Genomic DNA, 14,924 nt, shown 5'->3' with positions numbered 1-14,924 from the left:
AGAGGTGTCCTTATCAAGCTAGAAATTCAATTCCATATTTGCCCCCACTACCAGCCCTTAATAATTCATGTTGGAAACATTTTCAATACAAATACTTCCTAAACACCTCATGTCTCATATTTTCTGCCTCTCCATCAGCCCCAGCTTTTATTTCTTTGCCGTCTCTAAGGTCTTTCTCTGCATAGGTTGTATTATATTTGTTGTTTTTATTATCTAATTAATTAATTATTTAATTTAAAAAAATTTTAAAGGTTTTATTTATTTATTTGACAGAGAGAGATTACAAGTCAGCAGAGAGGCAGGCAGAAAGAGAGGAAGAAGCAGGCTCTCTGCTGAGCAGAGAGCCTGATGTGGGCCTCAATCCCAGGACCCTGAGATCATGACCCAAGCCGAAGGCAGAGGCTTAACCCACTGAGCCACCCAAGCGCCCTTATTATTTATTTTTTGAAAAGGATTTTATTTATTTATTTGACAGAGAGAAGCACAAACAGCAGAGGCAGAGGGAGAGGGAGAAGCAGGCTTCTCTCTGAGCAGGGAGCCAGATGCGGGACTCCATCCCAGGACACTGGGATCATGACCCGAGCAGAAGGCAGATTCCCATATTTGTTGTTTTTAAATGTTTATGGCTTTCCCCCAGTTTCTGAGCTCTCTATATTTTCTGATGTTTTCTCCAGAAAAGAAGGCTCATAGCTTTGCCCTTCTTCAGAGTCAGCTACAAGTTGGGGAGGGCAGGGAGAGAGGGAAATATTCACTCCCTTGGCACTCTTCTTAGTGTATTTCTCAGTCTTTATCTTGCCTTTTAAAATCTAACTCAGCACTACAGCTCTGACTCTGTCAGCAGTCATTCTGTGAACATAGATCTTCTCTGCCTAATTTCTGCCTAATTTCCCAGTCTCTTTGTTTGTTTGTTTGTTTGATGCAGTCTGTTTCTCCTTCTGCGGGGTATTTACTAACCTCAGCTTTTCCCTGAAGCTCTGCCCTTGATTCATAGGTTCCATCAAATAGGAAACCACCACCGCCATTAGGTCCTACAGGTTGAGTCATTTCAATCCCACCCACAGGCTAGTGGATGTGTCAGGGGACAGCTGGAGGGCCCCACCAGCCTGGGCTTCTGTGTTTGACACTCCCACACACCGAGGGACCTGCTGTTTCCACCCACGCTGGGATCATGTTTGCTTTGCAGAGCTTGCACTTGGGACCTCTCCGGAGTCAGTCCTAACCGTGAGATGGGTGATGTTTACCATGGTTTGCCCCATCAGCTCTGATGCCAGGATGGGGCAGCAGCTGTCGGTCAAGACGATGTCGGGTACGACGCGGGCTTACCTGGACTTTCCCTGTGATACGTGTCTATCCCTGCATGTAGATACACGAGAGCATTTACACTTCACTCTTAAAATCCTCGGGTGTAAATGACAAATGCCTTCATATTTATATGTAACATCACTGCTGCTGGGGCTGCTCTATGATAATAATGACAAAGTAGCTATTATTTATTAAGTGTGAACTGTGTGCTAGGCTTTATGCTAATAAAGCATTTAATTCTTACAACTATCCACGAGGTATGGATCATTATTATTACCATCCTCATTTTACGGAGGAGGATGTGAAGATTCAGAGATGTCAAGTGACTCGCCCCAGGTCACATAGCCCAGAAGCAGACACGTAGGCGCTCAAACCTGAGCCTTCTAAACCCCAGTCCATGCTCGCAATGCTCGCAAGCAAGTCATCTATCAGGACAGAAATACTCAGATTTCTGATCTGTGCTTATGAGCTGTTTTACAGAAGCTAGAACTTAAACCCACATTAGCTCTGCCCTATAAAGTACACTTCTGAAAGCATATAGTACCACACTGCCTGCCATTGCACAGAACTGGTTTTAGAATTCCTTTGTAAGAACAACTTCAGAACTAGTGTGTGGAATGTAAGAAAAGCAATCTCTTTTTGGAGATGAACTTTGCTTTTTACCTCATTCCATGTTACCCTGCTTGATCACTGACATTATTGATCAACTTTTACTCCTAATGCCTTTTGACAGTTTCCAAAAAGGTAATTCTGTCCTCCAAGGGTGGAGATTTGCCACCAATGAGGATGTCCAGGAGAAGCTTCCAGGAGGAGTGGAAACACTTCCTGAGAGGTTCCAGCATGTTCTCAGTGATGTCAGCATTTTGAATACAAGAGCTGGGCCTCCTGGGGTGGGTGGTTACTTTGAAGGGGGAGAGCTCAGCTATATCTTTGCCTTCTGGCACGTTCCTTAAAATTCAACCTGTTACTTCACAGATGGACCTAAGGTCGGATCTGATGTGGAGTCAAGGCTGTTTACACAAATATGCATCTAATGAAAACCCTGCTGTGTGTAGGAAAGCATCCGACTTTCCTTGCCTGTCAGTCTCAGCAAGTCTGCTGATGTCAACATGGGAACTGGCTTTGTTTTGATAAGGGCTCTGTTCTGTTCCTCTTTATCTCTAAAAATTAGGAAATATTGACTTGTGGATTTGGACAGATGGTGAGTAGGCCCCTGTTCCTCTTAAAGAAAAAAGAATCCGTTTTCTGCTTCCCCAGCAAAGGGAGATGAGCATTCTGCTAAATATGTCTCCAGCAACACCTCAAGCATCATTTTTAAAGTCTTATTTTTTTTCTTACAGTGAAGGTTAAGGTTAAAGTTTCAAGCCTCATCTTAATTAGCTGCTCACATTGAACTTAATTATGCTGAAGTAAACAATCGTATTCAAAATAGCAACGTTGCCATAGCAACCTAGACCAGAATCGTTTGATTTTCTTTTCTGCCCCTGATTGTGCCTTACTATCTAGGCCATGATATGAAATAAATCTGCTGAAATATCCCATGTAAAATGAGATTTTAAAAGGCATTTAGCAGGGGGAAAACATTTTTAAATGATTGCTTTAAGTGTTGCAGGGAAGCTCCTGATTCCCAATTGCTCCTGAAGGAGATTCTGTCTCAGGTTCTCTGGTCTGAGAGCCTCCCCTCTTGTCCCCTGTTGGGGTTCTGAATGCAGAACCGACCAAGAGCTATGCCCCAAAACCTGGACTGGCTCAGGGGATCCAAGTTCTTGTTCCAGCTCCAGCTCCAGCCCTCAGACTCTGGTCCTGAAAGTGCAAGAGCTGAACCAGCAAATCCCCCATGGCTTTTCTAGCTGCAAAGGGGTCAGGTTCTGATCCTTTAATTTGGTTACTGCTTAACAACCTGCAAAAGGAAGCTGTTTTAAATCAAGCCTCGGCTAAACCTTAATCTCCTTCTAAAGAAGAGAATGGTATTAAGCATTTTTAGGATCCAGGCCTGTGATTCCTCGGCTTTTACCAAAATCATCTAGGGAGAACACCCCTGCCTGGCTCATCACAGCCAAAGTAGTCCTAATTATGGCAAATGTGAGCCACATGAAGAGTATTTTAAGGAAGAAAATTAATAAGCAGGTTAGCCTTGTCCGTGGTCTCACCACAGCCTCTCATGAAGTGATTCTGGAGACTTGGTCTTTGTCTCAATTTTCTTGTCTGCAAAATGAGACTCAGTGAGCCGGCTATTGGCCCTGCCCCTGGGTCCGCCTTGGCGTGTGACTTTTTCACTGAATGGAGTAGAGACACAGTATCACATTTTGGAGGTGATAAACTGATACTGCGAAGGTTGTCTTACTTGAGAAGATTTGCCATTAAAAGGAAAACAAACTCCGATCGAGGTCTTTTATCCAGCCTCAGCCTGGGATAATCTAGTCATGACCTCAGGTGCAGAGAAGTCAAAGACCGTGTTTTCTCTGTACTTCATCTTGTATGCCATTAAAAAGAAGATAGAAGAAAAGACAAAGTCCAATAGAGAAAGGGTAAAGAAGATGAATGTTTCACAGTATAGGAAGCACAAGTCGCCGCCAGGTGACTGGAGACAGGTCTGGAGAGCAGCTCGGCCACTTTGAGTGAGGAGGGAAATGTGACCCCAAGTAAGGAGACATATTGGATACACCCAACAGTGTCAGAGAGTTCGGCAAAGCTGTGGAGAAACAGGGTAACCCAGATCCTGCTGGTGGGAGTGCCCCAGCCACTTTGGAAAGTGATTTGGCAGGTTCTAGTGAAACTGAAAACGCACATTCCTTTCGACTCAGCAGTTCCACGACTAGATATAATTCTAGAGCAAGTACACCAGGAAGTAGGTATGGGGGGAGGGGTCACTGAAGCCTCATTTGTGACAGGGATAAGTTAGACACAGCCCACATGGCCATCCCAAGAGAATGAAATGGACGAAAAATAGTGAGGTATGTTCTTATAATACTCTAAAGCAGACTCATATATCAACAATGGCAGGAAGGAAAAAATCATAAAGTGGAGTGAGAAAAAGCAAAACTTCGTATATGGAAAATAAAATGAAAATGACCATCACCCAAAGCAACATGGTGTTGCTTAGGGATACATAACATATGTCAGGTATAAAAATGGGCTGGAAAGGGCGCCTGGCGAGCTCCGTGGGGAGAGTGCGTGACTTTTGATATTGGGGTTGTGACTTCGAGGCCCACATTGGGTATAGAGATTATTCAAAAATAAACTCTTTAAGAACAAAGACATAAATAAATGGCCTGGAATGAATGAATTTCTGTGTAGAAGTGGTCAACTTTAATTAAAATATTTACTTCTTTTTTTGTTGTTTTGTTTTTATTTTAATGCCAGTGTAGTGAACATACAGTGTTAGATTAGTTTTAGGTGAACAATAGAGTGATTCAACACATCTGGTTCTCATTACAACAAGCACACTGCTTAATCCCCATCACCTGTTTCACTCATCCCTAAAATGTTTACTTCTTTTTTTTTTTTAAAGATTTATTTATTTATTTGTCAGGGAGAGAGAGAGACAGCAGGCAGAAGGAAAAGCAGACTCCCCACTGAGCAGGGAGCTGGATGCAGGACTCAATCCCACGACCCGGAGATCATGACCCGAGCCAAAGGCAGACAGACTGTTAACTGACTGAGCCACCCAGGATCCCCAGTGTTTACTTCTTAATAAGAAAAAAAGACTTGAAGCAAATATGACAATGGTAACTGTCCGTTTAGAGTGGTGTGAACTTGGATATTCTATTTCTTTGTATTCAGAACATTTTAGTTTCCTAAGAAAATATAAAATGCCCAGGTACGAGTAAGATAGCTTACCAATCAGACGGCAGAGATCAGTCAGCCTTATTAATTGCCACGGGCACTTAATTTTAGGGCTGTTCACCGATCGCACATATTTTTGGTTTTTTCCAGCGTTCATTTTCATTCTCAGCAGTTGCCTTGTAGAGGACCCTAGCTTCTGCCCGGTGCATCTGTTCACCATTAGGAGGAAGGGTGACAGCATATGCCACCTCCCCTCTGGGTGATTCATCAGGATTAGCTCTCGGATATAAACAAGTCCTGACTCAGACTGCAGTTTCAAACGCACCGGACCAGACCACCCGTCCTTTGAAGTGTGGATTTGGATTAAATAGCTTGATATCTGCGTCCTGCCCCCACCCCTTTATGAGTCTGTGGGGCTTGTCCTTTAAAGGAACAGTTGCAAATTCCAAATTGTACAAGCCGCAGATGGTAGGGTTGCTATGGGGCAAAAGGAAGCGTAAGCTTACTGATTTTTTTGGTCATTAATTTTAGGCTATGAAAGAGACAGAAAGTAAGGTATCTTAGAACTCCAGTGCTGGTGTTAACTGCACCGTGGTGGAAAGTCATACGAGACCAGAAAGCAGAATCACAGTGAGTTACTGATGGGATATAGTGAATTGAGTCCCTTTGCTTTCAGGGCAGAAACCAAACAGTTTTTGGACAATAAGGGGGTAGGAGAAAGGACTGCTGTGAAAAGAAAGGGAAGGGAAGGAGAATTGTCCTGGAGGACAGCAGAGCAGAAAGTTTAGGAAAAAAATAAAAGTGTGTGGACATCTTATTATTTAGCCCACAGAATGGGATTATCTCTGGCATCAAAACTCAGCCCTTGGGACATAGGGATGTATGGCAGGAACTTCTATGTGGTGGCTGTATCATGATGCATATGTGTGTGTGTATATATATATATATATATACACACATGTCTATATATATATTACGAATCGTGGGATCCAGGGCCCTTTTGGGAGTGAAAGAGTGTGCTATTAATCATTAATTGAGACAACAGCCATAAACCTGGGTTGTCCTGGGCAAACTTCCCAATCACCTTAGGGAGCACTGGTAACCCTAGTAATCATGCACCTTTACATCTTTATTTGAAAATGAAACTCATCAAGTAAAATAAAACATCAAAAGGTTTTCAATGTATCTATCTCAGGCCAGCACTGCTTTAGGCCCTGGGGGTTGGGGGGGGGGGGGACAGCTGGCATCCAGACAAACAAATGCCATAAGCAGGAGAAGATAGACAATAAACAAACAAATCATGCATTAGTAGATGCTGCTATGTTTACTTAGAAATGTAAGGCAGAGAAGGGACACAAGGACAGTCAGGGCCTAAATGAGTGAGGGAAATGCAATTTTAAGTTGTGTGCTCAGCAGTTGCTGAGCAAGACTGAAGGATCAGAAGACTGAATGATACTTTCTTCCTCCCACAGCAGGAGAATTTTCATCCTCATTCTTTGTTTAAATATTTTATTTGTTTGTCAGAGAGAGAGTGCGCACAAGCAGGGGGAGTGGCAGGCAGAGGGAGAAGCAAGCTCCCCTCTGAGCAGGGAGCCGGACAAGGGACGCGATCGCAGGACCCTGGGATCATGACCTGAACCCAAGGCAGACGCTTGGCCAGGTGCCCCGATCTTTATTCTTTCCCAGAATTAGGCTTGGCCATATGAATTAACATTAGCCAGTGATATGTGCACTGACATGACGGGGCTTTCCCAGTCACTGCCTGCTCCCCTGGGTTCTTTACCTTCTGCCGCAGGCACTAAGCAATGTTGAGGTGGTGGCTGGCCCACTGGCCTGGGTTCCAGGGTAACGGACAAGCCCACACAGATCTACTGGTATGACACAGAGCTAGAAGTAGTGAGAAACAATCCTTTATTATTTTAAGCCCCTGAGATTTGGCCCATGCTTGTTACGTAGCTGATCCTGACCGATACAGGAGCTCTCACAGAGAAGCTAACGTCTGAACCGAGACCTGAGGAGGAGAGGGAACCAACCAGTCATGCAGATAAAGTGGAGAAAGCATGTTCCACGCAGAGGAACAGCAGGTGCCGAGGTTCTGAGGAGGAGGCCTGCAAGGGTCAGAAGAGAAGCCAGTTCCCGAGGCCACGATGCAGAGGTGTTGCCGCAGTCCGACTTCCGTGCAGCCGGTGGGGCTGGAGGTAGAGGACTGAATCTTGTTCATCCCGAGAACCTGTTCACTCCTTTTTTCTTCCGCAGGGTATGGAGTGGAGTGGCAGAAGTAAGAGGAGCAGAAGAGGGTAGGAAGGAAAAAAAGGTCTGGGCAGGGAGATGCAGCCTACAGAGCAGGGCTCCAGATCCACAGGCAAGAGCCCTTACTGTTTGAAGAACGATGCCGTCACCCACAGAGCGAGCCTGCGGGCCTCGGAAGTCTGCTGTCATAAAGGAGAGGAGACTGTGCTAATCTGTGACCATTAATGACTAGGACATGCCGCCTCCCCCACTCACTTTGTTCTTCCTACACACATGACTTTCTCAGAGCCACACAGAACCCGAGGAGCCTCCAACAGACAGACCAAGGCAGCAGGGCCACACGTGGGCGTGCACCGCACACCGCCCTGAGGAAAGGGGCAGCGTTCCCTTTGAGGCAATGTAAAAGGAGACTGTATGAGCCACAATGCCTTATTTCCTTAAATCCTGATCGTTCTCTTCTTTTATTAAATCTTTGATTTCTTTCGGCTCAGTGCAGCCTTGAAACCCCAGATCCTCCCAATTAGCAATCGTGAGTAAAAGAAAGTGAACAAATAAGGCAGAGTGGGCGGGCATTGAGGCTGGGGAGACAGAATGCTAAATATCAAATCCATTTAGGAAAAACTTGTTAAAGTTGAAAGCTAAAATGTTTCACAGAGATAAAATCCTGCTGCGCAGTTATCAACCACAGACGTAGCCATGGAAGATTCTCTACAAGAAACCCCCATTAAACATACGGGTTTCTAAAGGCTAATGGCGTCTTACAGAATGCAACCGTTAATCTCAAATCCTCCGTGCTCATTGACTGCCTGAACAAACTACCATCCATAAGTCCTAAAGATATAAAAAGACTTCTAGGTTTGTAAGAATCCCAAACATCTGTATGTCAGCTGTTTTCTCTCCGGCCGAAAGGTAATTTAACCAACAGGTGCTCTGGTAGATAGGTGACCTTGAAACAATGCATGCAAAAGCATGGTCATACCCAGCGCCATCCTCCTGCCTTTCTTCTTGTCGATTCCTAAAGAAATTCTATTCGTGATGGAAGCAAATTGGGATCAAAAGGGAAATTCTACTCAATTTAGACAATGCCACAATCATTGGGACCGGGGCGCTTGCTGAGAAAAATAAAATGTGCTCAACGTCTGAGAGGGGAGGAATGCATGGTACAAATGGGTGCCAGAAAAAAGGTGCCTTGGGAGCCCAAAACAAAGCAATATATTACAGTGCAGCAGGATTCAGCATTCACTTCCTGCTCTTCCCAGAAATCATCATTTGAGCCACTGTTCCTCTCAAGGGGTAAGAGGCATTATGGGCATTTTGGGGAGGATGAGTCTTTGTTGTATGGGATCGTCCTGTGCCTTCTAGGCCACTTACCTCCTTGACCCCACTCACCCAATACAAGTAGCACTTTCCAATCACTGACACAAAAACATCCCCAGACTCTCCCTAGAGTAGACATTACTGTCCCAAGTTGAGAGCCCTACAAGTCTGGGCTATGTTAATGTAAAAATAAGGTACAGTCTGAACTTGGCTGTGAGGATGCAGGAACTGACTGAGTTATCCAAGATCACCGTGCTGTCCGTCCGCATATAGGTGTATCAGGAAAAGAAAAGCGATTGACTCTATTTGCTGGCAAAGAAATCCCAGATGTCAGAAAGGCCGCAACAGCCACATGATTAGAGAGATAGCTTTGTTCTTGGTAGTAAAGCAAGTTTTAAAAGGAAATCAAAGACAGTAATGAGCTGGGGACAGTGTTCAAAAGAACTGACGTAGTAAATAACTCAACCCATGTTGTCATTTTCTTCTGGAAAAGGGAAGGAGGGTTTCTTTGAAGATGAGTTGCTTTCTGCTTGATGTTTACATGAAAAACAGAGGAGACAAGCCCATGTTTTAGGCTCATTGGGTTCAAATCAAAGTTATTGACCAGTTCCTTAGCAAGTTCTGTTGTGCTATTAGGAGAGCTCTGTGTCAATGGCTGCCCCAGCTTTCTCAGGGTCACTGCCAAGGACCTTCTTTCTCCCTTCCACTCTTCCCATTGACACTTCTCAGCCCGTCTTCCTGTCCCTTCCCTTTTCTTCCCTTCCCTTATGTCCCCAGGACCAGATCATCTTTGGGGAAGAAAGTGGGGAAGGACAGCTCACCCTGCCATCGTGGGACCCCTGGCCCGGCCCCTTCTCCCCTTGGCTCTGTAATAGCCACTACCATTTGTTAGACAGGACTGTTGGCCAAGCCCTGGATGAAGGCTCTTTTTTCGTTTTTCTTAATATTAAAGTAGGCCGCCAAAGGAAGTCTTAATGATTATTCCTCCAGAGGTTCGTTTTCATGATTTTTTTCTTGCGAGAATCCCAAACGCACAGAAAACTTGCAAGTACAACACAAAGAACTTTCTTTCCCCCAACGAATTGTTTAAGAGTAAGTTGCCAGCATGATGCCCACCACCCTGATTTTCCTATGAACGAGGAGATAACCATAACCGAGCGAAACTTGCAAAATCGGGAAGTTTAACCGGGTACATTCTTACCATCTAATCCTCAGCCCCCAGTCAGGTGATCCCAGAAATGTTCTCTATAGCAAAGAGATCCAGGTGAAAATCATATGTTGTGTTAAACTGTCATGTCTCTTTGGTGCCCTTCAGTGTGGAACAGCCTTCCTCACTTTTCTCTTGGGTCTCATGACCTTGGCACATCTGAAGAGTACAGGCCAGTCATTTTACAGAATGTCCCTCAATTTGGTTTTGTCTGTCACTTCCCCAAAATTGGGTTTAGGTGATGCAGCGTTGGTGTGACTATCAGAGAAGTGGCTGGGGTCTTCATGTTGTGTCTGGTCAAGTGTCAACAGGATTTCGGTTGGTCCCATCATTTAGGTCACTTGATTGAGGTGATATGTGCCAGGTTTCTCCACGATGAAGTTATTCTTTTTCCATTTGTAACTGATAAGTATTTTAGGGGGAAGTACTCTGAGACTGCGAATACCCTGTTCCTCAGCAAACTTTCAATTACTTTATGAATTCATGGTTTTCTGTTTTAGTGAACGGTCTGTCATTCATTATTCTCATTATTGATTTTGATGCTCAAGTTGTTCCAGATGCGGCCAGCTGACCCCTTTCGAGCTGACCTCTGCTCTCCCCTTGACAAGCCCCCATCGGTATTTGAGCATTCTAGAACAAAGTACCCATCATGTACTTTCCTATAACCACCTTGGAATCAGCCATTCTTCAAGGTGGCTAAGTGCATTGTTGTTGGGCTACCTGTACGGTGGGCCCGTGAATGTCTGTCCATGTGTGGGCCTACCTGTGTCTCCTACCATGTGTGTCCATATCCTTGGATGCTTTGGATTATCTACTTCTCTGTTCCTTGTCCAACCACAGAAGTTCTTGAAGAGAGACCATTTACTGACACTACTGTAGATGAGAAAGCAAAAGCTCAGCAAGGTAGTATGCTGTCTAGCTGATAACAAGACTAGAGGCAAAACCCCAAATCCCTTCTCCTTTAGTAAAACCACCGGCTGTAGCACACAACTTTTCATCATTAGCAAGTACAAATATTTTTTTTTAAAGATTTTATTTATTTATTTGACAGAGAGAAATCACAAGTAGGCAGAGAGGCAGGCAGAGAGAGATAGAGAGGAGGAAGCAGGCTCCCTGCTGAGCAGAGAGCCCGATGCGGGACTCGATCCCAGGACCCTGAGATCATGACCTGAGCCGAAGGCAGCGGCTTAACCACTGAGCCACCCAGGCGCCCTTATGATAGCTACTGATTGAGTTGGTGGGGGTGAGGGGTGTGTGTGTGGAATTAAAGGTAGTAATTTATTAAAGCTTATATCAGAGCAGAAAAGGAAAATATAATATTTTGATTTGAAGTATAAAATGTTAAAGAATAAAATGTATAAGAAATTCTGCAAATGTATAAGAATTCTGCAAATTATTTGTGTGGAATGTTTTCCTTTGTTTCAGAAGAGCTCAGAGATTCCTGTGTTAAGAATTAGGGTTCCTGGGGCACTTGGGTGGCTCAGTGGGTTAAGTCTCTGCCTTCGTCTCAGGTCGTGGTCTCAGGGTCCTGGGATCGAGCCCTACATTGGGCTCTCTGCTCGGTGGAGAGCCTGCTTCCCCCCCTCTCTCTGCCTGCCTCTCTGCCTACTTGTGCTCTCTCCCTCTCTCTCTCTCAAATAAATAAATAAAAGGTTTAAAAAAAAAAAAAAGAATTATGGTTCCCAGAGAAGTACAGAAAGTGAGATCAGGGACTAGGGTTTGACTCCAATTCTGGCTTCATATTGTCTATTCTTAAGTCACTTAGTTTGTGACTCTTTTACAAATCACAAAGGTGGTGATTTTAATTGAGAGATAAAGAGTCTATAGGATTACTGTAGGGAATAGAGAAAGACAATGTCTGAACTGTATAAATACCCAGCACTGTCTACATTAGGGGTCTTTACTGCATTTGTGCCCTGGATCCCGCTGGCATCTGGTTTAAGATTTTATTTAAATTCTAGTTAGTTAACATATATTGTATTACTAGTTTCAGGGGTAGAATCTAGTGATTCATCACTTGCCTTGAACACCTAGTGCTCATTCCATCACATATCTGTCACCCACTTAATGCCCATCACCCAATTACTGCATCTCCCCCCACCTCCCCTCCGGCAACCCTCTGCTTGGTCCCTATAGTTAAGAGTCTTTAATATATGCTTTGTAAATGAATGCTTAAATGATAAGATCTAGTATCAGGACTAATAACAGCAGTAATTTCAAAGCACCGTATCTTAGTTTCCTTGGATCGCCATAACAAAATACCATAGACTGGGTGGCCTAAACAACAGAAGTTTATTTTCTCAGAGTTCTAGAGACCAGAAGTCTGAGATCACAGTGCTGGTATGGCTGGGTTCCAGGAAGGGCTTCCGGGCCTCAAGAAGGCCACCTTTTCCTTGTGGGCTCTCCAGGCCCTCCCCCAGTTCCTGCACATGGACGGAGAGAGAGAAAGAGCGAGATCTCTTCCTCTTTTTATAAAGCCACCACTGCTATCAGATTTGGCTTCTACCCTTACAACTTCATTTAACCCTAATAACCTCCTAAAAGCCCCATCTCCAAATATAGTCACATTAGGCAGCAGGGCTTAACATATGAATTTTGGAGAACCACAGTTCAGGCCATAGCATAGTGACAGGCATAAATGATATTTAAAAATGTCTTCTGCAGACTATGGGTGATATGAAAATAGCTGTGAGCTGTTGGTAACAAAGTCATAGGCACTGCTGCTAATAGGTTTGTTGCCTACATTATGGGAGGACATGCTTAATTTCTGGAAGAGGTTAGTGAAAATAAAGATGTGATTTTGATCCCCATCCAAATTCACACCTACCCTGAACTTCTATGCAAAGACCATAGATGAAGAACTCCTGGAACATACAAATCAGATGTTCTTGTTCTGAGCAAACAAGTGGCATAACCCTAGGATAGTGGGAATCAATTCTGAAATCAGCTAATTGTGCCCATTATCAGTCACCCAAGAGAGTAGTAGGTGTGGTGAATTGAAGAGACATTGTCTGTTTTTGGCTTTTTAAAATATGTGTTTGAGTATTGGAATGTGTTTTATCTTGCAGACACCGGTAACCTAAGTACCGAACAAAATGATTCCTGGACCTCTGAGAACTTCTGGCTTGACCCTTGTGTGAAGGGTCAGACGGAGACCACAGCAGAGGACAATGGGCTTCGGAAATCCCTGGATAGGTTCTATGAAATGTTTGGCCATCCCCAGCCAGCCGCTAGAAATCCACTCTCTGCATCAGTCTGCCAGTGCCTGACTCAGAAAATCAATGAACTGAAGGGCCAGGAGAACCAAAAGTATGCCCTTCGCAGTTTCCAGATGGCCCGGGTCATCTTCAACCGGGATGGCTGTGCGGTCTTACGGAGGCATTCCAAGGACGCCCACTTCTACCCACAGGAAGAAGGAAGTGTGTCTCTGGATGATGAAAAGCCAACCCCGGGACTTTCAAAAGACGTCATTCGTTTCCTCTTGAAGCAGAACGTGATGAAAGCTCTCTAAGATGCCCCCAGTGGTAAGGGCACGCAGCGTGCAGGATGGCCCCATGGCCTGTGCTGTCAGTGCCTCCCCCATTGCCCCTCTGGCCTATCTGGCCAATCCTGTGGCTCCAGCCGCCCCCCCCCCCCGGCCCCCCATGAGTTGATGATACCAGAGCCACTTCAGCCCGCATGGAGAGCCAGCAGTGTTTGTGGGTTGGAGAGCCTCTCTGTTCACGCCACCTCTCACCCCACCCTACCACTCCCTTTGACTTAAGGCCCAGACTGTCTGGCTGGGGAGCCCAAAAGCACAGCTTCCTTTGCCCAAGGAAGGAAGAAAATCATCTGCGGCATAACATACTCTCCAGAGCTCCCTTCTGGATCAAACCAAGACTTGGGCTTCCCGGGAAATCATGCCTTGCTCAGCCTCTTCTGTCTCCCTGTCCTCCTTCTCCTGTTCACCTACTGGTGTCTCCTGGGAGCCTTTCCTTAATAAAGCTCTTGCACCTGAATCCTTGACTCGGAGTCTACTTCTGGGAGAACCCAACCCGAGAGACGGGTTTTTTTTTATTAGATGTGGGTTTTTTTGAAAGCTTTAAATCTCTACACGGAATTAAGTACAAGAATCAGACCAAGCTGTAAAACAGAGGCCATGTGATTGAGATTGTATTTCTCCAAATAATATAAAGATTTAAATACAGTTTAAGATGGATCACATGTTAATCATAATGTCTCTCCAAAGCCAGAGTTCCCGGTTTTATAATACGAACAGGGTGTGGAAGGAGCATTTGGACCCTCTAAAATAAGAGCTAATACCTGCAAATTGGGAAAAAAAAAAAAAAAGGTGTGGCGGGGGGTGCTCCTGTGTGGCTCAATGGGTTGAAGCCTCTGCCTTCAGCTCAGGTCATGATCTCAGGGTCCTGGGATCAAGACCGGCATCGGGCTCTCTGCTCAGCGGGGACCCTGCTTCCCTGCCTCTCTCTGCCTGCCTCTCTGCCTACATGTGATCTCTGTCAAATAAATAAATAAAATCTTTAAAGAAAAAAGAAAAGAAAGGCTCTTTGTCTTTACCAGATTGCCAATGTGGAAGGTGTGAAGAAAACAAATGGGCACCACGTACTGAAGTCTGTGGAAGCTCCATCAGGCCGTGCCGTGCTGCTGAGATGTGGCCTTGGCCGTTGGTGGAGGAAGAGGAAAAGGGATCCTTTGCCCAAGTGGATTCCTCCCTGTCATTGTGGCCTTGTGCCTGCCCACTCTCAGCACCCTCTGTCACCCTCAGAACAGTTGGCCCCTCACCCCTGCCCTGTCCTTGCTGTGCCAGGGAGAGGCTTTAAATAGCTAGTGCTGGCTTGTGCTGGCAGATGCTCTGCTCCGTGGCCGTGTCCTGAACCCCCCGTTCGAGACTTGGGGGGTAGAATGACATCACCTGGCACCAAGCTCTCTGAAGCTGCCATTGGAGGCCTCATGCCAATCCCTGCCTTGACAGCCCTTCCCAAACATGACATTGACGGAAGGAGGTCTGTCGTTCGTGTGGGGGAGAACAAGAGAAGCTGGCAACCCTGTGCAGTTAAGATTC

The 14,924-nt window shown here is 45.2% G+C and overlaps 1 protein-coding gene across 4 annotated transcripts in view; it reads left to right on the top strand.

The window, feature by feature from the left end:
• The window catches only part of LOC132022675 (shieldin complex subunit 1-like), an 84,021-nt gene extending 70,161 nt beyond the window's left edge, over positions 1–13,860 (top strand). For all 4 annotated transcript variants that reach the window (XM_059407915.1, XM_059407914.1, XM_059407917.1 and 1 more), the window contains exon 3: positions 12,931–13,860. In XM_059407915.1, coding sequence (XP_059263898.1) covers positions 12,931–13,373 — 443 coding nt within the window. In that variant the 3' untranslated portion in view covers positions 13,374–13,860. The remainder of the gene's footprint in view (positions 1–12,930) is intronic.
• The last annotated feature ends 1,064 nt before the right edge of the window (positions 13,861–14,924 follow it).

This window comes from Mustela nigripes, chromosome 7 (genome assembly GCF_022355385.1).
Source record: "Mustela nigripes isolate SB6536 chromosome 7, MUSNIG.SB6536, whole genome shotgun sequence".
NCBI lineage: Eukaryota > Metazoa > Chordata > Mammalia > Carnivora > Mustelidae > Mustela > Mustela nigripes.
This window is presented reverse-complemented; position numbering and strand designations above follow the sequence as displayed.